Source organism: Ambystoma mexicanum, chromosome 4p, assembly GCF_040938575.1.
Source record: "Ambystoma mexicanum isolate Mex_15411 chromosome 4p, UKY_AmexF1_1, whole genome shotgun sequence".
In the NCBI taxonomy this organism is placed as follows: Eukaryota; Metazoa; Chordata; class Amphibia; order Caudata; family Ambystomatidae; genus Ambystoma; species Ambystoma mexicanum.
The window spans coordinates 1204124320-1204147921 of record NC_090927.1 but is presented as its reverse complement, the minus strand read 5'-3'; the positions used below and the strand labels follow the sequence as shown (position 1 = coordinate 1204147921).

Genomic DNA, 23602 nt, shown 5'->3' with positions numbered 1-23602 from the left:
ATAAACACGGCATATACGGCCAGAGAATCTTCCCTCCATGCCAGGTTCTGTACATAGGTCATTAAAAAGCACCACAGTCAATGCCAATTTGTTTCTGAAAGCCTTTTTGGGGTGTCTGCAGTATGTTCGATGTGCGGCCCCAATCCTCCAGTTTCTCTAAAATAAGGGATGCAAAGATTTTAGAATCTGTGCCTAGAAGTGTTATTGGACGATTGTTAAAGGGGGATAATTCATCCACTTTTTTATGAATATGTATGATGTGGGCCTGTTTCCAGGATAGAGAAGAGGATCTGGTGGTCATTAAATCATTAAAAAAATGTAAAACGAAAATACGAACCCATAACCCTATATCACTCTTAAAAATGTTGCTGGCCAGAGAGTTTGGCCCGCTGGGGCGTGAGGCACTGTCCCTTAGAATAAGTCCTTCAATGTCCTCTATTGTGAATGCCAGGGCCCATTCGGTAGTAGGGGCCTAACCTAATGCATTAATTTTTCCCCACCATACAACTCCACAAAATGGGCACTCCAGGTTGCTTTAGAGATTGGATTACTTTGTGCGACTGACTGGATTATTTATTTATTTTTTATTATTTATTTTGACTTTTAGTTTATTACAAACCTTTGTCTAGAGAAGGGAAAAACAACAAAAGAAAGAACATTTGAACAAACCCTCTCTTGTATCCCACAAAGAAAATCATCTGAAATGCAATTTTTTTTGACTCGCATGTCCTTCTGGTTCTTTCAAACACTTCTTTCAGAAATGTCACCAAACAAAATACTGCTGAATTATTTTCTCCACGAGGGAGGAATGACCAAAATTCCTCAGTGTCTCCTGAATAGTTGCTAGCAACCACTTTTCCCAAGTAACAAGTTCTTAACTGGGTAATTCATAGAATTTCGCGCACAAGTGGCACACGCGGCTGGCACACAGTGTGCGCGTGCGAATGTCTGCGCCAGCCGCGTGCGCTAAAATCGATTTCCGCGCACAGCGTATTCATGGATTTTAGCCTCCAAAACCAGCCGTGGCACAGAGTGGCACAGCGACCCTGCAGCAGCACCAGTTACGCCCCCAAGAACGCCCTCGCGCAAGGAAAAGCCATCAAAATCCCCAATCCAGCGCAAAGGGCTGCGCTAACCCTGGACCAGTTTACAGGGCTGCCAAACAGCGAACCGCAAGCGGGGAACGTGTATTACTGGGGTTCGCGTGAAGTTTCACACGCGATAGGCCCTGTGCAAGCGGGTATGTGTATAACTGGGGTGCGCAGGAAGTTTCACACGCGATTGGCCCTGTGCGAGCAGGGTACGTGTATAACTGGGTTCGTGTGAAGTCTCACACGTGAATGGATGCGGGTACATGTATTTCGGGGGTGCACGGGAAGTTTCACACGCGAAAGGGCCTGTGCGAGTGGGATACGTGTATTACTGGGGTTCGCGGGAAGTTTCACACGCGATTGGCCCTGTGCGAGCAGGGTACGTGTATAACTGGGGTGCGTGGGAAGTTTCACATGCGATTGGCCCTGTGCGAGCAGGGTACGTGTATAACTGGGGTGCGCGGGAAGTTTCACACGTGATTTGAGCAGGGTACGTGTATTCCTGGGGTGTGCGGGAAGTTTCACATGCAATTTGAGCAGGGTACGTGTATTCCTGGGGTGCGCTGGAAGTTTCACACGCAATTTTGCTGTCAGAGTGGTGTACTGAATTTCGGGGGTGCGCAGGGATTCCTACACGTGAATTGGCAGTGTGGGTCCTCCCAGGTGTTCCCTCTACTCCCTCCATGGCCCCTGCAGGCAGCCCACACCACAGGGGACTACCCTGCACCCCTGGTCATGTCCCGCAGGCAGCCCATCTACCATGGGCCTGCCCCCCAGCCAAGCCACATGTCAGCTTGCACTACTGATCACCCACTCATGTCCCCCTGTACCCCCACCCCCCAGCAGTCAGGGGCACCTGCCAGCAGGCCCCCACTCATGTCCCCCTCCACCCCCACCCCCCTGCAGTCAGGGGCACCTGCCAGAAGGCCCCCCTCATGTCCCACTCGTGTCCCCCTGCACCCCCTCCCCCCAGCAGTCAGGGGCACCTGCCAGCAGGCCCCCACTCATGTCCCCCTGCACCCCCACCCCCCAGCAGTCAGGGGCACCTGCCATCAGGCCCCCACTCATGTCCCTTTGCACCCCCACCCCCCAGCAGTCAGGGGCACCTGCCAGCAGACCCCCACTCATGTCCCACTCATGTCCCCCTGCACCCCCACCCCCCAGCAGTCAGGGGTACCTGCCAGCAGGCCCCCACTCATGTCCCCCTGCACCCCCACCCCCCAGCAGTCAGGGGCACCTGCCAGCAGGCCCCCACTCATGTCCATTTGCATCCCCACCCCCCAACAGTCAGGGGCACCTGCCAGCAGGCCCCCACTCATGTCCCCCTGCACCCCCACCCCCGAGCAGTCAGGGGCACCTGCCAGCAGGCCCCCACTCATGTCCCCCTGCACCCCCACCCCCCAGCAGTCAGGGGCACCTGCCAGCAGGCCCCCACTCATGTCCCACTCATGTACCCCTGCACCCCCAGCCCCCAGCAGTCAGGGGCACCTGCCAGCAGGCCCCCACTCATGTCCCACTCATGTCCCCCTGTACCCCCACCCCCCAGCAGTCAGGGGCACCTGCCATCAGGCCTCCATCATGTCCCTTTGCACCCCCACCCCCCAGCAGTCAGGGGCACCTGCCAGCAGGCCCCCACCCGTGTCCGCCTGCACCCCCACCCCCAGCAGTCAGGGGCACCTGCCAGCAGGCCCCCACTCATGTCCCTTTGCACCTCACCCCCCAGCAGTCAGGGGCACCTGCCAGCAGGCCCCCACTCATGTCCCCCTGCACCCCCACCCCCCAACAGTCAGGGGCACCTGCCATCAGGCCCCCACTCATGTCCCTTTGCATCCCCACCCCCCAGCAGTCAGGGGCACCTGCCAGCAGGCCCCCACTCATGTCCCACTCATGTCCCCCTGCACCCCCACCCCCCAGCAGTCAGGGGCACCTGCCAGCAGGCCCCCACTCATGTCCCACTCATGTCCCCCTGCACCCCCACCCCCCAGCAGTCAGGGGCACCTGCCAGCAGGCCCCCACTCATGTCCCCCTGCACCCCCACCCCCCAGCAGTCAGGGGCACCTGCCAGCAGGCCCCACTCATGTCCCACTCATGTCCCCCCCTACACGAAATAAAGATGCACAGTCATGGCCCACTTCTACACCAAAAATACTACATCACGCCACCCCATTCTTGAGACGCAATGATTTCCCAATCCACCCCACACTGACATGCCTATCTCAAGACACAAACCAAAACTCAACTATGTACATCAACACATGTCCATCACACACATACACTGGTTGGCATTGCTTGTGTAAACCCACAATTTCACATGCATCAACCCAATGAGCAAATCCCACACATGGAACTAAAATATGAAAATGTATTATGTACATAAATAAATAAATGAAATGAAAGCATACCAAAATATCAAACATGAAATGAAAAGCATGTGAAAAAGATGAGTGAATGAAAATGATAAGCAATGCAAACAAATTTGAAAGAAAAACAGTCCAAACTCTCCCTCCACCAACGCAAATCCAAAAAAAGGTAAAAAATAGATATCCATTGTTTCATGTTCATAATGACAAATAAAAATGCGAAATCAATCCGTAATCAAACTATTTACAATACATTGGGCCTGATCACGACCTCGGCGGTAACGCTAACGCTACTAGCGCGGGGGCTATTAGCGCGACCGCCATAGCCCCCGGCGCTAATAGCGCGGGATCACGAGTTGGGTGGACTTGGAAGTCCCCATTCCCCATTGAGCCCATTCGGGAATGCCCCATTCCCCTTTGGGCTCAATGGGGAAAATTTGCGCTCTTACCGCCGGCGGATTTCCCGCCGGTGGTAATAGCGTGAATTTTCGGCGGATTTCCCCCCAGCCAAGAGCTGGGGCGAAATCCGCTGAAGCCCTGATTCGGCGGACCCTTAAATCCAGCGGTAATAGCGCTACCGCCGGATTTAAGGGTTACCAGCGAGGTCGTGATCAGGCCTATTGTCCTGAAAAAAAAAAACATTACTCCATGTCCATAATGGAAAAAAAATCCAAATGAATCCATGATGTAACTATATACAATCCATTGTCCAAAATAAAAATCCATTAATCCATGTGCAAAAATCCCAAAAATAAATCAATCCATTGTACAACGATGTAAAGGGTCCATGAGCCCAACTAAACAAAGAAACCTTCCTAAGAAACTACCTAAAAATATAACTATATACAAATGTGTGTGGCATTATCCATTGACCACAAATGAAAGGAAAACGAAAAAGAAACCTACCTCTAAAAACTATTTACAATGGCAGCGGGCTAGTCCGACGGCTCACTTTTGGATGTCCCGGGCCAGGGCATCATCGAACTCCTGCTCAATGTCCTGCAGGCGGTCCTCTTCCATGGCCCTGAGGGTTCGCAGGGACGATGACATGTTCTCCTCCAACTCCCTGCGAATTGCCTCGAGGCACTCAGCCCGCCTCAGAGCCCTACGCATGGAGTTCTCCGCCCTGACCATCGTGAGCCGTGCCTCTTCCGCCCGCTGCCGCTCCGCATCTATAGCATGGCCTAACCGCTGCCACACGGAAGACACTTCCATTCCTGGGTCCTCCTGCCCTCTGGCCGATGCCTGCCCCTCCGATGTTGAAGGCCCCGAGCCATCATGGCTCCCACCTTGTTGCTGCTGCTGCTGTGCCTGTGCCTGTGTCCTGGCTCTTGCTGCCTGCATGTCCTCCTCCGGCTGGGGTGCAGTTGTCGAGCTGACCACCCCTGCTGGACGTCCGACTCCCGACTGTGGCAGGGATCTTTCCTCCACCAGCCTGGCCGCAGGGTCAGAGGCAGCTCCACAGGGTACCCAGGTGACACATGGGTGGGAAGATGGCATGGAGGACGACTAGCGCATAGGGGGTTCAGGTGAGGAGGGTGTCGGAACAAGGTCCAGCAAACAGAGGAATCCAGCCCTGGTGACCTGTCCCAGTAGGTCAACGCGGCCAACGGCACATTCAAGATGACATGCAGTGTTCTCACGAAAACACTGCAGGTCACCTCGCATGCCCCGTTGACGCAACGCCATCCCACTCAGGACAGGCTCAACCCGGTTCCAGATAGCCACGTCCGCTGGGAGAGGAAGGCCAGTTGTTGTAAGTGGATCCCGTCCCTGAAAACGGGTCTGGACGTAGGCATCCCTGCTGGTGCAGGATGATGCAGTCACAGGATCGGGGACAGGATTACACACAGGCACCTCCGCGGCGGCCTGTGCTGCCTCCTGTCCCAGCCCCTGCACTGCACCACTAGCACCAGTGGAATCCCCACCTCCAGACCCCGTGTCTGTCCCTTCCACGGCCTCCTCCTCCACCAAACCCCCCACCAACCTGGATGACTCCGTGCCATCTTCCTCCGTCGGACCCTGTGGGGTCTCAGCTGCCCCTTCTGCTGCCGAGGAGTCCAACTCCGACCTCCGCCATTTGGACCTACCATCGGCAGCTGCGGCACCGGTCTCCTCACTCCCTGATGAGATGACAACTTGGGAGGGGAGCCGGGCCTTGCGTCTCCGGCTGGCGTTGCGATCCCTGCCGCTGTGCTCCACAGCACCCTCTCCGCCCTCTTCATCAGTTGACGCTGCAGACAGGGAGAGAAAGAACACATGCATCAGGGCACTGTACAATGGACTGATACACACATGACAGTTGCACATGAGTGGCAGTGTCAAACTTCAGACATGGCATCACAATCCCCAACACACATGTCATTTCAACTCACACACATGAACAATTCCACAGCCATATCGCACCAGCCAGCACCATCCATGCACATACGACAGCATGAGCATCCGAAGGTGAGCCTGACGTCACATGAAACACGGGGAGTGCACAACACATGCACACACGCCACCACACTTACATGCATGTGTACATGTCCACCAACTGTCACAGGGCCTCATCACGACTTGGCCGGTAACGCCGGCGGTATTACCGTCGGCGGTATTAGCCCTACCGCCGAACTCCCTGGCGCTATTAGCGCCGGATCACGAGTTCGGTGGTAAAGTAAATCCCCATTTCCCATTGAGCCCATTCGGGAATGCCCCATTCCCCATTGGGCTCAATGGGGAAAATTCGTGCTCTTACCGCCGGCGGATTTCCCGCCGGCGGTAATAGCGCACATTTTCGGCGGAATTCCTCCCAGCTCAGAGCTGGGGCGAAATCCGCCGAAGTCCTGATTTGGAGGACCCTTAAAAACGGCGGTAATAGCGCTACCGCCGGATTTAAGGGTTACCGCCAAAGTCGTGATGAGGCCCACAGTGATGAGATCACCATCCATGTCACATCTGGCATTCAGCCTTCTACATGTCAGTGTCACATGCATCCAAGTTGCATCACAGTTGCACACTTGTCAAATACACACACATGCACATGTACACAGTGCAGATACATGCAGCAGGAACCACCATCCATGTGTGACACCCCAACCATGCCAACGTACATACACAGAATTTCAAACATGTGTGCTCCCACATCTGCATTTGGCCTGCATGCTTACCCACACATACACCATCCATTTGTCTCACACATAAAAGGACTTGCATGTGTCAGCATCACCCCCTGTACATACACATCCATACATGGCCATACAAAAACACATGTGCAACCTGCCCACTACAGGCACACCACGACACGCACAGCATACAATCAGTATGCATGTACACTTACCGCTCGACTCCAGACGGGTCTGCCTCTCAAGGACCTGGACGTGGAGTGCTGGGCATATGCGTTCCAGGACCCTCATTTGGTGTTCCGACAGGTGGCCCCGGCTCCCCTTAGCATCCGCTGCCTTCAAGAGGCGCTGGGCCTTGTTGAGGGTCCTGGACCTGAAGTCCTCCCAGCGCTTCTTGACATGTTGTAAGTCGCGGACTGCCACCCCCTGTGCGTTGATGGCAGTCACGATGTCCATCCAGATCCTGGTCCGTCCTTCCTTGTCGGCGCGCAAACTTCCGAAGAGGGCATCATACTGCCCCAGGACTTGCTCCACCAGGACACCAACTTCGGTGGCAGTGAAGCTGGTGGCCCTCTGCCTCTCTGGCTGGGGGTTGCCAGTGGTGCCAGATGATGTTGTGCCCGACATGGCAACCCCAGAGGCAGGAGTGGGTGGGCAACTGGGTCCTGGGGCTGGGCTGTGGAGCGATGGTATACCAGTCGGGAGTCTTTGGTTCCAGCAGGGGTGGTCACAGCCAACTGCACCCCTGGCTGATGTGCAGGCAGCAAATAGCAGGGCACGTGGGCAGCAGGCAGTCAGGCAGCAGCAGATGGCAGGTGGGAGCATGCTCAGGGCTCTGGGGGGCAGTAATTCGGCCTTCTGGCCAGGAGCGTGGTCTTCCGTGTGTTGTTGCGTGGCCAGCTTGATACGGAGTGATTTGGCACGTGAAAATCTTGCACGTCTGCGTGTCATTCGAGGAAAGGCCCTTAGCGCGTAAGCGCGTCAGCACACGTACGCGGTTTCATTGGACCAAAGGCCCTTAGCGCGTAAGCGCGTCTGTGACGTGAAGCGCGCGGGTGTTTCCCTCATAGCACGTGATGACAGAGCCCACGTGGAAAAACTGCATGTCCGAGTGTCATCGCGTGTAATTGGAGGAAAGGGCCCGCGTACACGCGTATGTGACATGTACGTGTGAGCCGGTTTAAAAGCTACGTGTAGGACGCCATTTCCTTGTACGTGCTTTTCGTGGAGAGCGAGTGGGTGAAATCTGTACTTCTTGTCAGTTCACACGCGATTACTTCACAGCGTTTCTAGTTCGTACTCCCTGTTACCTCTGACAGCTCTTTTCTGATTTTTTGTTGGGCCTGTTTCCTCAAACAGAGTTCACTTCTCCTTTTGTCCTGTCTCCTCAGACAGCGTACAATTCTTCTTTTGGCTGGGGTGTTGCCAACCCGCACACGCGCGTATTTTTCACGTTCTTTTTCCAGGCAGACGGTGAGTTCCGCACGTACTTAGCAACTGTGCTTGCCCCGTGTGTCGCGTTCCCCTTCAGAGATCATTGTAGGCTGCGTGTATTATGCGTACGCTTATTTTTGTGTTTCTGGGTGCCACAGCGTAGTGCAGGTTCATTTTTTCACGCACGTGGTCTATGAGGGGTTGCGTGCATGTTAATTTTTGATTTTGGGCTGCTGTGCTTTGCGTGACCCATCATCTTCCCCCAGGGGTCACAGACAGCCTTGTTAGAGCACTAGGGTACGAATTCCATCTAGTATCCTACCCCTTTGACCCCCAATCGCCCAGGACAATAGTGTACTGCAACTCCCATACGCACAACAACATCAGTGCCATGGTTGGGAGGCGACCAAGCGGTAAGGGAGGCAAAGGTGGCCGACCTTCAAAAGGTGGGCATGGTGGGCGCAGTAGAGGATGTGGCCGGGATTTGCAGGGTGCCCCTATACCCCCATGTGTGGAGGAACAATCAGGGACACCCATGCCCCCCCATGGTTGAGGGAAACGTGGCTGACACCATCCCAGCTCAGCTGCTGTTGGACAAGCCCATTGTGGCACATGACCTGGCACAGGATGACTCCCAGGCTGACTTCCAGGTCAGCAAGTCTAGGCCACGTGTGGCGGTGCAAGTTGTTGTCACCAAGCCACGTGGATCTGGGGCAGCTATGTCATTTGCTGCCCCAAGTATGCAGGGTGGGGAGGCTGCAGGGGCAGCTGCAGCTCCATCCGCCCCAGCTCTGACTCTCCCAGCCAGGACAGTGTCAGTCCAGGTCCATCAAACTGACGTTCCCCCTGCCAACAGTACCCTGCAACCAATTCCTGCATCAAGACCTATGGTCATTGTGCATTCCCACACTCCTACTACCCAGTCCACCGGTGATTCTGCCCCTACTGACCAGAGCGGCGTAAGCCACTCTGGCTCCGCTCCACCTTCAAAGAAGAGGAAGAAGGGTGCTCGGGCACGACAGGCTGAGACCCCAGACACGGCTACACACTCAGGCACGTCAAGGAAACCTTGCTTTAATGACGCGGAAGTTGATGCACTTGTGTCCTATGTGTCGGCACATAGCCGCGAAATGGTGGTGACTGCAGGGTGCAAGACCACACCTGGTCAACGTAGGCAGACCATCGCTGACCGCATACGTGCCCTTGGATTTGTGAGGCGCACAGCTGATGATTGCTACAAGCGGTGGAATGACCTGAAACGCATAGCAAAGAACAAGCTGGCCTCAAATCATGCCGCTACTCTAGTGACTGGCGGTGGGTCTCCACAAGAGGACAACGAACTCACTGAACATGAGTCTGTTGCTGGGGCCTTCGTCACAGAGGAACAGATCCAAGGTGTGGGAGAACTACCTGATTATGATGCATTGTCCGGTGAGTGCCCATGCATGTGTGTGTAATGCATGTGTATGTTGATTGGGTGACGGGTTCTGATTGAGTGCCAGGTGAGGGTGTGTGTGCCTGAGTGGTATGGGTCACCCATGTGCTTCATCCAAAATATTCAGCGGCCTTGGATTTGGGTGTGACAGTATCCCTTCTGCCCACAGTAGTAATTTAGCGCAACATTACGGCAGTTGCCCTTGAAGTGGCATCTTGCAACAACATTGTTTGTATTTTTCAGTGTTCGTTCAGGCTGATTGTTTCAATTCTCCCACTTTTGCTACGCATTCCTCAGCCCTATTGTCACATTTATGACATGTTTCTGTCATTGATGAACCCCACATTGGCCCACATGTGTTACCTTGTTAGGTGAATGATTTGACCATTCAGGCTGATTGTGTATTGGCCTGATCACATTAATTTTTGGGGCCTGTTTGAATGTGGAACATGATAGTTGTTTCCTGTCATGTTGAAGTGCACAACCATTGATGTGTACATCGGCCTGCATTCACTGTATTTTTACACTGGATGTGTTGCAGTGTGTGGCACATGCGTATTTTGTCACACTATGTATCATTTTTCATCTCATCATGTCCATCTCACATGGATGGCTGACAGTACTCATTCACTGACATATGGATGTACTTGTGGAATGTACCATGGCTATGGTACATGCCATCTGTGTGATGGCATGTGTCATGTATGTGTATTGGACATGCCACTCACAGGCCAATGTGTGATGGCAGTGCTACCCAGCATTCAGCAAATGTGTTGCTCTTCCATCTTGGTGTCATCAGTGTCTGCCTTTTGCCTCCCCTTCCAAATCAGTGACAGTGCATGCATGGGAGGGTTATAGTCATGTGGGACATGTGTAAATCATGTACTGGTTCTGTAGCTTGTCAGGCCTATTTGTGTGCTATGGTGCTAATGCCTGTTTCCATTTTTTGTCTTTCATGTTTTTGCAGGGGATGACGCACTTGATGCTGTTGAGGTTGAGGAGATGGTGCAGACCCAGGAGGAATCTCAGGCACGACCGGGCACCAGTGGTGGATGTGGTGTGGTGGTGGGTGAGAACCCAATCTTGCTGCAGACCATTCTGTCCAGGGGTGTCTCTGGGTGCACCTCCCCAGACCTCTATTCAGGTGCTGATTCGGATGATGAGACCTATGTGCCGTTGCAGGTAAGTGTTTCTGGCAGGGATTCTGTTCTGTCCAACCCACCTGCACCAGGGGTAGAACCCTCTATGGGGATGTCAGTGTTGGTAAGTCCGCCTTTGGCGGTTACGGATGCATGGTCACACTCCACAACATCTGATCCTGTTCCTGGGCCAGCAGATCAGAGGGGGAATGCAGTCCTGCAGCCTCAGGCAGTGCCAGCACAGCAAGGCGCAGATCGCCTTGCCCCAAACAGGTGTGGTGCCCGCTGACGCGGTGGCCGTACGCCACCAGGCAATACCGTATGGGAACAATCCATGTACGGTATGGCAACCCAACAGGCAGCATCAGTTGAGCTGATGGGTCAAGCAATGGAGAGGGTGGCCACTTCCATTGTCCCCCCTCAAAGGCAGATGGAGCAACTACAGCAGGCAACAGACTCCATTTGCCAATCACACAGGGAAGACATGTTGGCATCGAACAGGGACGGGCGGCACTGGAGACTCTACGCCAATCGATATCAATAGAGTCCCAGGGCCACAGGGAAGCCCTGAGGGTAGAACTCCATCACCTCAGGGAGACTCTCGTTGACCTTGAGGCTTCCACTAACTTGAGGACAGAACAGCAGCTGGAGCGGCTCACACGTTCCCTCTCAGCTGAGATGCAGGCAACTCAGGAGGAGATCCGGGCATCACGTCAGGTGCTGCATGGGGATCTCTGCACTATAATCCTCCAGAACGAGACCTTCCACACCTGCATGCTTGCTGCCATGGAGGACCATACCAGGGCTTTGTGTGGGCTGCCTCCCATAGCACCACCACCCCCTGATGCAGCAGCAGAGGGTGATGAGAGCGACAGCAGCAGTTCTCCCACATTGGCATAGCCGTGCAGGCCATGAGCCCATGGAGGTGTTTTTTTTTCCAAACATCCACACAGGTGGCTGTTGGTGTGCACCCTGTCCTCGGACCTCCTGGGTACCCCCCCCCCCCCTAGCCCCCACATGGCCATTTTTGATTTTTTTTTTACAGTGTGTTGCCTTGTGTGGCTCCCGTGGGCATTCACTGTATTCCGGCTGGGCACATGCAGGCTAGTCCTGAGTTTGGGTTATATGCTTGGGTTCGTGAGACACACACCCCTCCTGCTTCCCGTTTCCATGGGCTTGCAAAGGGTGTGCCCAAGTAACAGTGAATTACACAGTGACTCCCATGAGCTGTGTGGGCAGTCTGTAGTCAATACTGTGTATACATTCCTAGTGGATATTGTTGTTGTATTGTACACTGAATGGTGTATTGATATGTGCTTGTGCATCCATGTCTTCCTCCTAATTTGCAGGTTCATTCCTCATGTCTTCACAAGACCGTCTACTTTGGAGATGGAGTTCATGTTGTAAGCAGTGCACTTACACATTTGCGTGGCAGCAACACTGTACAGTTGGAAGGGGTCGATGTGCTGGCATGATCAGGTTGTAAGACTACCACTACTTTAACTTAGTACTGCCATGTTTTTGCTATGTTTGAGGTTGTGTAGCTGCATTGTATTGTTGGTAAGTATTTGGTCATGTGTGTTGTTAGTTCTACATTGCTGGGAGCATATTGTGTGTGGCCAGTTGCCATTAGGGACAATGTACTTTGTGACACTTGTGTCAGGTTTTCGGGATTGCTTTGTTTGCTCTCACATAGCATGACATGCCATGGTGTGTTGGGTGGCGGTGCTGGGGAGGGGTTGGGTGACATGGCACTGTTGTCATGTTGTATTTTGCAAGGGGGTAATGAATTTAGCAGCATAGAAGTGTGTCTTTTGATGACACAGCATTGGTGGTGTTTGTGTAGGTAGGGATGCACACAATGTAACACTTCCAGGTGACCAATCTCAGGCTGGTATGGTTGTGACAGTTGACTGTCCCTTATGTCATCATCGTTGATTGTCAGCTGGTATGTGCCAGAGCTGTGTGCACTCCACAGGGGTGTGATTTTAGGTGAAGTAATTAGCCACTAGCTGTGTACGGGCTGCCTCACCCCGTGCCCTTTCCCCTCCCATGTGCAGCGGCCGTGCATGTGGTTGGGGATGTGGGGGCACCACCATGTCCACGGGCAGGCCCCGGCGTGTTGCAACGTTGTGCAGGACACATGCTGCCACTATGATCCTGCACACTACTGGGGGAGCGTATAACAGCTGCCCGCCAGAACGGTCAAGGGAGTGAAAGCGTGACTTGAGCACTCCGAATGTACGCTCCACTATGCCCCGGGTTGCAATGTGGGTTGTGTTGTATCTTACCTCGGGTGGCGTGGTGGGGTTCCGAATTGGCGTCATCATGTGGGTGCTCAGAGGGTAGGCACTGTCCCCTGGGGAGGTGGTGATGGGTATCATTAGTGGGGTTGTGACATTACTCAGTATCTGACATGCATGCATGTGCTGTGGCATTTATACTCACCGAGCAGCCATGTATCGCCATGCCGCCCAGCTTCTAGGTCCCGGTTTAGGGTTGACATTCTGTAAATAAAACTGTCGTGGGTGGACCCTGGATAGTTAGCATATACTGAGGTGATGATTCCCTTGGCATCACATACTACCTGCACGTTGATGGAATGCCAGTGCTTGCGGTTTCTATAGATGTGCTCTGATGCCCTGGGGGGACGTAGAGCCACATGGGTGCAATCAATGGCACCTAGGACTTTGGGGAATTGTGCCACCCCGTAGAAATCCTGGACGGCAGCCTGCCTTTCTGCAGGTGTTCTGGGCAAGTATATGTGCCTGCGGACTGATGGGCGTGCAGTCATGATGGCCAAGACCTGGTGTAGGCAGCGTGACTGCGTGGCCTGTGACACCCCCCCCACTATAGCACTTGTCCGCTGAAATGATCCAGTGGCCAATAAGTGCGGTACATTGAGGACCTTCTCCAGGGGGCTGAGTGCTTGGGAGCACAGGGTGGGTGATGTGAGGTCATCCTCCCACTCACTCACCAGGTCGAGTATTATGTGAGGTGGAAACCTGTACCTCCCATGCACCTGGTCATCAGGCATCCCAAAATGGCTGGTTCTGGGTGTGAAAATTCTGGGCCTGACTATCCTCCTCCTCCTCCTGCGGTATCCCACGACCACTGCTGCTAGGAACGGTATATTCATCCTGGCGTCGGAGCTTGTTTGTTGTTTGCGCGCACTTTTATGCTGCGCAGGTCCACGTACTCCTGCTTCCTGCTGGCGTACGTGTTTCCGGATTAGCGCGTCTTTTTTGGCGCATGCGTTAGCCCCATTTGAATCCGTGAATACGTGTTTTGAACGTGCGTGTGGGCGTTCCGCGCATTTGCCTCCTGTACTTCCCCCGTGACACCCACATTTTCACGCGTAGTTCCCCATTCCGCGTGTCACGCCCCCTGTTCCTCCTACCTTTGTTGTGTGCGCCGCACTATGTGCGATTTCGCTGTGCGCGTAGCGCACGCTTCTTGGAGACGTGTGCGCCAGCGTGCGCCACGCAGAATTTTGGCGCACATCCTGGGATTTACACGCACACGGACTTCCATGAATCTCTGTGCGTGGGTTTCGCTGGGATTTTCGCACTGGCACTGCGATTCGCACGCTTTCGCAGAAAATTTCAGCGTACATTAATTCCATGAATCGGCCTGTATATCGGTAAAACCTGAGCAAAACATAGTGATGTGTTTCAGAGTTTCCCTTTTCCCCTCATTAGAACAAAATCGACATTCCATATTAGCAAATTGCTTATATATCAACATAATCTGCTTGGTGGGGTAGCGATTCAGTCTAAAACGCATACATTGAGTCTCATACCACCAATTAGGGAATTTAATGAGATATTTCGGCAGGGAGCCCTGAAGCTTGCTTTCAATCCTCATTGCCGTCGGCAACTTATAAGCATTCTTATCGCTTGGGTCTTGATCCAATCTTGTTGCCACCATTTCTGTTTTACTTTATGCAGATTATTGATGGGTTCCTCTTGTGTGGAAAGTAGATGGTTCAAATAAACTATACAGCCCCCTTTCCATTGGGTCTCAAAATCAGGAAGGGCTTGGCTGGATTGGGCACCACACATTTCCGATAAAGGGCCAAGATTTTCCATATAGTTCTCGCCTGGAGACAAATTAGGCCCAGTTCAAATCTAATAATAGAGGTCGAAGTGAGGTTTGCAAGCCTAAGTAGTTTCCTCCAGAAAGTTCCCTCCAAAGACGGCCATAGCTCCCAAGGTGTAGAGGGAAATCCCTCAGCTCCGTATATCAGCGTAGGAATAGCCTTCTGATTGTAAAAGGTCATAACAGGCAATTTTTAGAATTTTCCAAATTTTTTCTGGACCAGCTCAGCTTGACTCACTAAAATTCTCAATTTGACTTTTAAAGCCACCTGGCGTGGCAAGTCGACTGCTTTTGTTGATCAAAGTCCCCAAGTAGGTCACCTCGTCAGTTCGCACCAAAGGTTTTTTATTCACAAACCATTTAAAGCTGGGAACTCTACGAGGGGCTTGAGGACCAACTATCATGATGTTATTTTTGCCAGAGTTCATCACCAACCCATTCATAGACATATACTTGTTCAAGGCCTCAGGACTTCTCTGCAGTGCCGTTGGCATTTTGTGAATCAACACTAGATCATCTGCATAAAGGAGTCTTGACAGGAATTGACTGCCAATCCTAGGTGCGAAAGGTTCTGATCTTGTCCAGGTGTTGACAATTCATACCCATGCCCATTGAATATGTGCCATTTATTGCATAAAAGCCATAATGAATTATTTTGCAAGGCACATTCATACTTATGTTAGACACCAAGCTTTATTTGATATCACAGAATGTTTCTAACCAGGGCGAGGCTTAATGTGCTGCTTCTGGCAGCACGTATGAGCAGCTGTAACGTGGGAGCTACTCCATGCCATAGTTGTGAGGCAGAAGAGACTTTCGCACACTTTATTATCTACTGCCCGAACTACCCAGAAATTAGGACAGCATGGTAATTGGGCATCTGAAGGAAAAGCTGTGTAAGGCAATACAGACCAGCACTCACTTTCTTCTTAGCCTGTACGAGGTGAGGGCACCATTTTGCCCAGGCCAGTTATCTGACCAGGGCATGGAAAAGAAGAAGTCACTTGCTCGATGTGGCTACTTAATTTAAGACACATCCCTTTGCACACTTTTTCTGCTCCTTTAATCTATGACAGATTTATTGCCCGCTATTTTTGGGATCCAATACAGAGTTATACATTTTTAGAGTTATTAATTGCACTTTCTGCACTTTATTTAGTTCTGACAAAGAGGTTACTTTGCACTTAATTATGGCGTATCCTCGGATTGGCATCTGGGACTAACTTTGCTGCCCCTTGTGGTGGGGTTGATAATGCTAAAATAATTTCGTAATTTAATGATACTGTGACTAATCTTGTTTTTAAAATGTTAATGGATTGTAACTGTATTTAGCGCATTTTTCATTGTGTATAATAGCTGGGTTCATTCTGTATACACCTTGACCAGTTTTTGTGAATTTGTTTCAATCAAGGTATTTGATTGTTTACATATTCATTGAATGAGGAATTTTTTTCTGAGATTTCATGACAAATCTTCTGAAATAAAGTCAATCAACCAAATACAGTTCTAAACGAATCTGAGGGCACTGAATACTGCATTTCATGCACATTCATGTATTTTGAATAATGATAAACAATACATGTATGTGTGTGTATAGGCAAAAAGCAACATCATACCTAGCTTTTCGGAAAAATACTTGTATGATTCAAGTACGGCCCGTTCTGATGCTTCTCGTATGTCTTCCATTATGTGTAGTTAAAGGAAAACAGCTGTGAAAAGAAAACATTGCAGAATTTCGTCATTTGTTTGAACATATGAGGCAGGTTTTTATTTATTTATTAAATGAAAAGGCCTGTCGTTGCTCTAAATGAAAAATGCATTATTAATTGCAAAAATAATTATGACAAAATGCTGCACTCTGCAAAAAATTTCGAATTGAGTAGGTTATAGGGGGTCATATATTTGAGCCCTAACGACCAAAAACATACCACTGGGTCGATTAAAAAAAGCAACCGTTTCTTAGTTTAGTCTAGCATATGTGAAAAATGCATTTTAAATTGAAGAAACACTTTAAAATATTATCGGCACAGGTCTAAATAACATGAAGGAATTTCTTGTTAAAAACTTTGCGTCGAAGTCCAACGTTTTCTGTTTGGAATCTCTTCTGGCAGAAAGGTAAAAACACAGACACCAAGTCATGACCTTCAGGCAGCATAAACCAGTGTGCACGACATCTAAACATTCTGTGCGTGGGGTGCTTCAATCCATATTTCAGAGACACGGGCGCACCCATCCCCACTGCAACTTTAATACTGTCACCGTGTTGTGCACAGGTCCACTACTTTAATAGTAAATCAGTCATCAGTCTTCCTTGGAGACACAATAATGTTTGTTGATTTTACTTTTGTCTGCCCTTACACTCTCAGGGTGCTAGCTTGCCTTTGACACACTAGCAGTGCTTAATTTGTGCCGGTGTTTGCCGGTGGGCAACAACGGCACTCTTTTTTGGGCACCGGAACACTAATTGATGCAGGCTGCAGGAAGTGTAATTGTTTTGTTTGTTGAGAGTTCGATCTGATCTCTATCTCGTACTACCCTCTTTGCAGTTGCAGGCCATGGCTGGCTGGGCCTGGGACTACAGCAATTAAAACAGCCAATGAAAACTAATATTGTGTTGTTACTATGCAGTATTTGCTCAATTCTGTATAGTAACATAGAATATACAGTTTTCATTGGCTGTTCTTCTGGCCCAATGAAATGACATATGGTGAGTGTGGGGGTGGGTCACGTGGGTGCTGTTGTTGCAGGCAGCGTGGCACCACCTTCACTTCATGAGTTGCTGTTGCTGTGTTAGGGCGTGGCGACGAGTCGTGTCATGTGAGAGCCTGCCAGCCCAGCATGTGTGGTGCCATGCGGCCTAGTTGTTGCTTCCCTCAGAAGTCAGCCCTGCTTATTTATTTTTTTTGCCGGGCAGGCGGCCCAACCTGAGGAGAGAGACTCAGGGGGTCATTACGAGTTAGGAGGTAACCATGCCGCAATTAGCGGCATGGTTACCCCCTTACCAGGTACCCGGTCCGGGTTCCTTGAATGAGGAATTACCGGGCCATTCGACCTTGGAGGGCCCGGTAATTCCTCATTCAAGGAACCCATCCCCATTCCCATTCGAGCACCCATAGGGCTCAATGGGAATGGGGAGAGTGCTAACAACGGGCCCGTTAATAACAGGCCCGTTGTTAGCACCCAGGTCTGCTCGCGGGATCCGCTAAGGGCGCCTGGTAAAACCAGGCGCCCTTAGCGGGTTCCCGCGAGCAGACTCGTAATGCAGCGGTAAGGGGTTGACGGCTCCGGCACCTTTACCGGCGCCATTAACCCCTTACCACCACACTCGTAATGACCCCCTCAGTCCCCGGCTCCCCGCCGACTCCAAAGAAAGCAGGAGGTAAGTCAGCCTGAGGTGAAGTGCTGATTGTGATTGGGCGGCCCGGGGTCCATCCGGCACGGCACGCAGGTCCCCTGGTGCCCGCCTCTGCATAGACCATTGCATAACCTGTGTACACCCTCACACAACCCCCAACAAACACACCATGCAGGGCATCCACAACTCATGCCTAGTTCGATACTGAGACCCACAGAGCTTCAACGCATCTTAGGGTCAATTAGCCCTCCCACCCCCATCCTGCACCCATACGTCAAACAGGCACAGCACACCCCCTACCCACCTTAGCTTACCCCAGGGATCTACGTGCCAACATTGCACACATCTGATATTAACTTCCTCCTACCATCTACTGGACTCCCACCATACATACCCCCCATTGCCCTCCCCGTGCCCCCATTGCTAGGTACATTTCTCCACCTGGCTGTGCTCTATTTTTTCCAGTAGTCATTAATTGTGCAGATGCAACTTGTGTCTCTTTTCAGTTGTATGTATTTTTTCTGATAAACAGGAAGTTGACCCGACTGCCCTCTCTATCTTCCCCTCGCTACTTCACGGACACCCATTTAGGGTCTTGGGGTAGTGAGACAAACAGTTGACTGGGTACTGGGAAATATTTCGAGGTTCATGGGGTTTAACGGATCGCGTGGAGGCCGCCAATTAACAAATGCAACTATACGATCGTGGGAAGGGCCGACGGGGAGGTGAGGGGGAGGGCACTTGAAACACTACGCTTTGTTGCCTACAAGTATAGTTGGCGCAAGTTATTACGTGGGGCGATATCACTCGCCAGCGGAAATGTGTTCCAAACGGTACAATTTAAAGAATATTGCAAGGCCAATAAGACTAAGGGAAAACCATTACATTCTTAGATAGCCCGTTCCCGGGGGATTGCGTAATAGTGCAGAGGGTGGCTTTTATAGTTGGGGGCAAAGCAGTAGTGCTAGTGGGCAATGTGATCAAGTGTGTTCTTTTAAAATTGCAGCAGGTCCTTTGACATGGCGTGGGTTGGTTGGTTCAGGGTTCGAGGGGTGGCTGCCGAGCTGCCTCAGGGTTTATTTTTTCAGTGAACTAGTAATTTGTATATAAATAAAGGTTATGCGAAACCAACAGCATGGGGCAATCCATTCTTGCATGAGCTCCCTTGCTGGTAGGCGGTCTCATGAGAGGCCGGAAGCGGTCAGAGCCGTGTACCCAGGCACTGTGCAAAGTTAACTCAAGAAACCTGGCGAGGGCTGTGCGGTCTTGAGAGTTACCTGTCGAACCGCATGTAATTTTCAAATTGAATGTATCTGGCTTGGTTTCTGATGAACGGCCGTCACGTTTGAAATCAGTGAATATTGTGCTCCAAGAGCGGCGTGGTAAAAGATCAAGCAATGGGGTCTGATTTGCTTCCTGAGAGCCAATGGGTCAGCAACTGGTGGCTCTGGAGATGTTTCAGACTACGACTCCACCAGCTCTAGCCAGCATAATCAATGGTGTGGGATTGTGGGAGTTGGAGTCCGAACATCTGGAGAGCCCAAAATTGCAGAGCTTCTGCTCTTGGGCCACACTTGCAACCCCCTGCGTGAGGTACCTTAGCCAGGCACCCAGAATAGCCTTAACATAGGGCCTTTTGGCTCTAGCTCTCCTGATGCCAAAACATAACGTACCTGCTGTTAGCCGCATCAAGTATACAGGCTATGCAGCAAATTGTGTGGCAAAACGATAAGTGATCCTGAACCCAGCCCTGGTTGCCGGACACACGCAGTTCTTTGCCGGGACTAACAAAGGTCCTAGGCAACCTAAATTTGCATGGGAAGGATTTCGACTGCTACAGCCTGGTTGAAAGCAAGGAGACAGACGGTCCCCTAGATTAGTGTCCCAGTAACCTGAAGGTCTCCTGCCCTCCAGAATCCAACAACCCGAGGGACTACAACCTGGGGCTCTTCAGAAGGTTTAGAGTAGACTATGATGTCCATGGTTCCTCCCCATGGTATATGCTAGCCAGGGTCAGACTCAGCCATACAATTGTTTCACGCACCAATGAAATAGAGTCCCACAGTTGCAAATGGCTATTAATTCCTTTTGTGACACTGTTTGAAAAGTACCCAAGGGGGATTTTGATGAAGTGTGATGTGACATGAACCAGCAGCAGTGTGATGGGCTGGTGGTGGGCCGATCTAGGTGTAGCACTGAACTGGCCCGGGCGGCGCCCGCCGGCCCCAAGGCCGGCATTATGGGGACAAGATTTTTGGGACTGGGCACTTATTTTTTTTACAAATTAAGCACTGCACACTAGCCCAACACATTACACAAATACCTCCAGGCCAAGCTCGCACTTCTTTGTTTTAATGGCTGCGTCCATCTGCTCTGACAGTGACAGACAAAACAAAACTAACACCCAATTGCAAAAATGCAGCTGTTTTACGTTATCTTTTATGTGCACTGAATAGCACGTAAAATACATTCTCAATACTAGTTGAAATGCTTTCGGTTTATAAAAGAAAACGTTTTTAAGAGGACAACTTTAATAGCTTAAACACATATTTTGCATCTTCATATCTTCCTTTCAATTCAAGAATAAATGCGGCTGTTTTTCTTCAAAAATTACATTGAGAACAAGAACACTCAAACATTATGAAGGAAACGTAAGGTTCTCCACACTTTTCAAAAAAAAAAAATTTGTCTGAGACAAAGTAAGATGTCGAAGAGCACACAATTTTCCTCAGGTGAAGGTGCCAAGAATACACCTCACATCTTCGAGTTCTACAGTGGGCAACTCAAACCACTGGGACATTCACCCACATTCAGGAAGCACGAACAAGCAGAGAACGACAATAATTACATTCTGGTTTAATAATATGTTCTCTGGTTTGAAGATGCTTCATTATTTTTCCAGTTTCATTAGTAGGACCCATCAGATACTCAGTTTACAAGTGAAACATCAGAAACAGTAAAGAACCATGGTGACACATGTGAAATATATCAAGTTGTCCACTTCTCCCACTGCCCCATGCACTTCTGCCTTCCCTTACCCCTGCACTTGCCCGATCTCAATGTCACTCGGCCTAATAAGATCGCTGTTTCGTTCTCCCTTGTTCCCCTCCCTTGCCTCGTATATATTTTTTTTGTAATATGGTGTAGTAGTAAAACCTTTCACATAAAAATATCCTTAAGTCAATAAGAATACATCACAATCCATCTTAAAATAGTTGATACAATGCTAAAATACAATACAAAAAATAAAATAGAATAAACATTAGTAAAATATATAAGTTTTATTGGGATTCACGTACAGCGTCACAGCCAGGCCAAACGATTATGGTTGAGAAAAACCTATTAGAATGAATCATCGTGGGGACAGACTGAAGGCAGTGCTGCAGAAGCCCACATGTGTTTTAGTTAGGTTTGACACATGTTAGATACTCACACATATCAACACTGAAAGAGCAACAGAATGCGTCATTGTTGTGGTTGCAGAGGTCATAGATAGGGCAGCATATATGACCAGTGTTTTAGGTTTTGTATTCGTAATAACATAGTACAGTCTGATGTGTTGGAAGGACCAAATTAGGTGGAAGATGGAGTCAGCAAGGTATTGTGGTAGAAGTGCAGATGGTGTGCTAACATGACATGAATGTTGCCGTTTTGGATGTTATGGCCTACCTCACAATGAATAGAGTAGAACACAGCCGCAACTGCAACTCTGTTAGTTCAGCTCCAAAAACAAATCCCCTTTCCCGTCCCCCAGGAGAGAAACCAAGGTCAGAGGGTATCCCTACATATTATCCCCACCAAAAATATTGCCGTACATATGGTCGTTTGTCTTGCCATAGGGGATAATTTTGGGGAGGATAATTTGTGGGAGCGGGGGTTGCACGGGTGTCCCCCACACATTTAAAAAGAATGCAGGGATTGCGTGGTTGTCCCCTGCAGGGTACATGGCTCAATATCGCCACAAAAATATAGTGATATTTTTGTATCGAGGTATTTTTGCGGGGATATTAACACATGGAACCGGTCAGAGGCACCCATGGTACACAGATAAGAGCTCATTGTGTCCAGCTGCAGAGCTTGAATATGCTGGGAACGGAATGTGAGCTGGTAGGGCTGCGCCCTTTGAAGAACAAATTCATTAGAACAGGGCCTAAAGTTTTGTGATTCCAATAGGTAAGATGAAGATTTACTGCCCTATCCAATCAGCGGTCATCTCATATGAATTACAAGTAGACACACAACCAAAAGCAAACAAATCCCTAAAAATCAAACTCAAAAGGGGTGCCCTGATTATGTAGTTACTAGGCAAATGGGTTTCGAAGGAGATAAGGGGGTGCCGTGTCTGGAACGTTCCATGATTTGGAATAAAAGGAGCAGAGGTGATGGCAATAACTAAAGTACAAGGTCAGAGAGGCAACTTGTGTGTACCACAGCATCTGGGTTGTTGGGAAGGCCTATTGTCTAATAGTGCAGAGTTTGCCTAGCAAAGTTACTTTGATCGTGTTTGGAATTGGGGGGTGCACATCACGTGTGGTCTCGATTTACGAATCTATCAATAATCGGAAGCCAACAATCATGTATCTGGATTTGTTTGACTATGATGATGTAGCAGACCACGTGTTTAGGGGGATAGGTTTAGATTAGATGTGGCCAAACAGTGCAGGGACTATAGGGGGGAGCCATTGAGGGTGGAGGAACTATGTCATACTCATTATTATGCATAATATTTTTAATTTGCAGTTTCTCTGCTATACAAGATGTAACGTATTGAAATAAAATGAGCTCCATGTCAGTTTGCTTCTATGGGACCATCTGAGACCTTTTTGCATGTAATAAACCTTGTTTTCCGTTGCAGAGAGGGGCAGTGATTATTTGTTCTTTTTGGATTATTTTTACGGATGGGTTTTGGGTTGCTTTCCTTTCAATCTGGTGACCCCGATGTGATCCCAGACTCTCCGTGAAGTCGGGGGAGTCGCGGCCACACATCCTGGGGTGAGGCACCCATCCGCAGCGACCAGATCCTGCGCATGTCTTGAAGAGGGAGAGAGGTGCTGTGTTGTCAGAAGGCTTGCCTGCTCTTTGGAGTGGGGCTCTGCTCCCAGATTGTGCAGGCCATCGATGGGACCCCGTATCAGAGGAGCTCATGAGAACACATAGATATAAGTGCACCTTTGCAAGAGAAAACATTAAGAGGAGAGTGGGCATGTGTGGAGTGATTTGTTGGTGAATGGAATGAGTGTGAAAACCCACATGGTGATACATAGCGGTTTTATATAAGGTGGCGTAACGGCATATATTATGAGGAAAGAGATGAAGAGAGAGTAAACAGGAACTCCTTCAATTGTGGAGGAAAGGCAGCGCTGCAGAATTAAATAAAAGGTGAGGTCCATTATATGGAGGACCTAGGATCCTTCCACTCGGCAAAAGGGAGTGTGAGGAGGCAAATACCCTCATCCCGAGGCAAGGGGATAGAGGCAGGGTCTGCACCATTTGTAAATAAATGTGATTTTGTTGGTGGGCCCATTATATGGTGGGTCTGGGATCTCTTTGCCTGGCATATGGGGGCATAAGGTGATTTAA

At 50.2% G+C, this 23602-nt stretch overlaps 1 protein-coding gene across 2 annotated transcripts in view; it reads right to left on the bottom strand.

Annotated features, from left to right (window-relative positions):
- The window catches only part of LOC138452671 (geranylgeranyl pyrophosphate synthase-like), a 182975-nt gene that overhangs the window by 122689 nt on the left and 36684 nt on the right, over positions 1 to 23602 (bottom strand). For both annotated transcript variants that reach the window (XM_069605025.1, XM_069605026.1), the window contains one exon: positions 16284 to 16376. In XM_069605025.1, the coding sequence (XP_069461126.1) occupies positions 16284 to 16353 (70 nt within the window). In that variant the 5' untranslated portion in view covers positions 16354 to 16376. The remainder of the gene's footprint in view (positions 1 to 16283; positions 16377 to 23602) is intronic.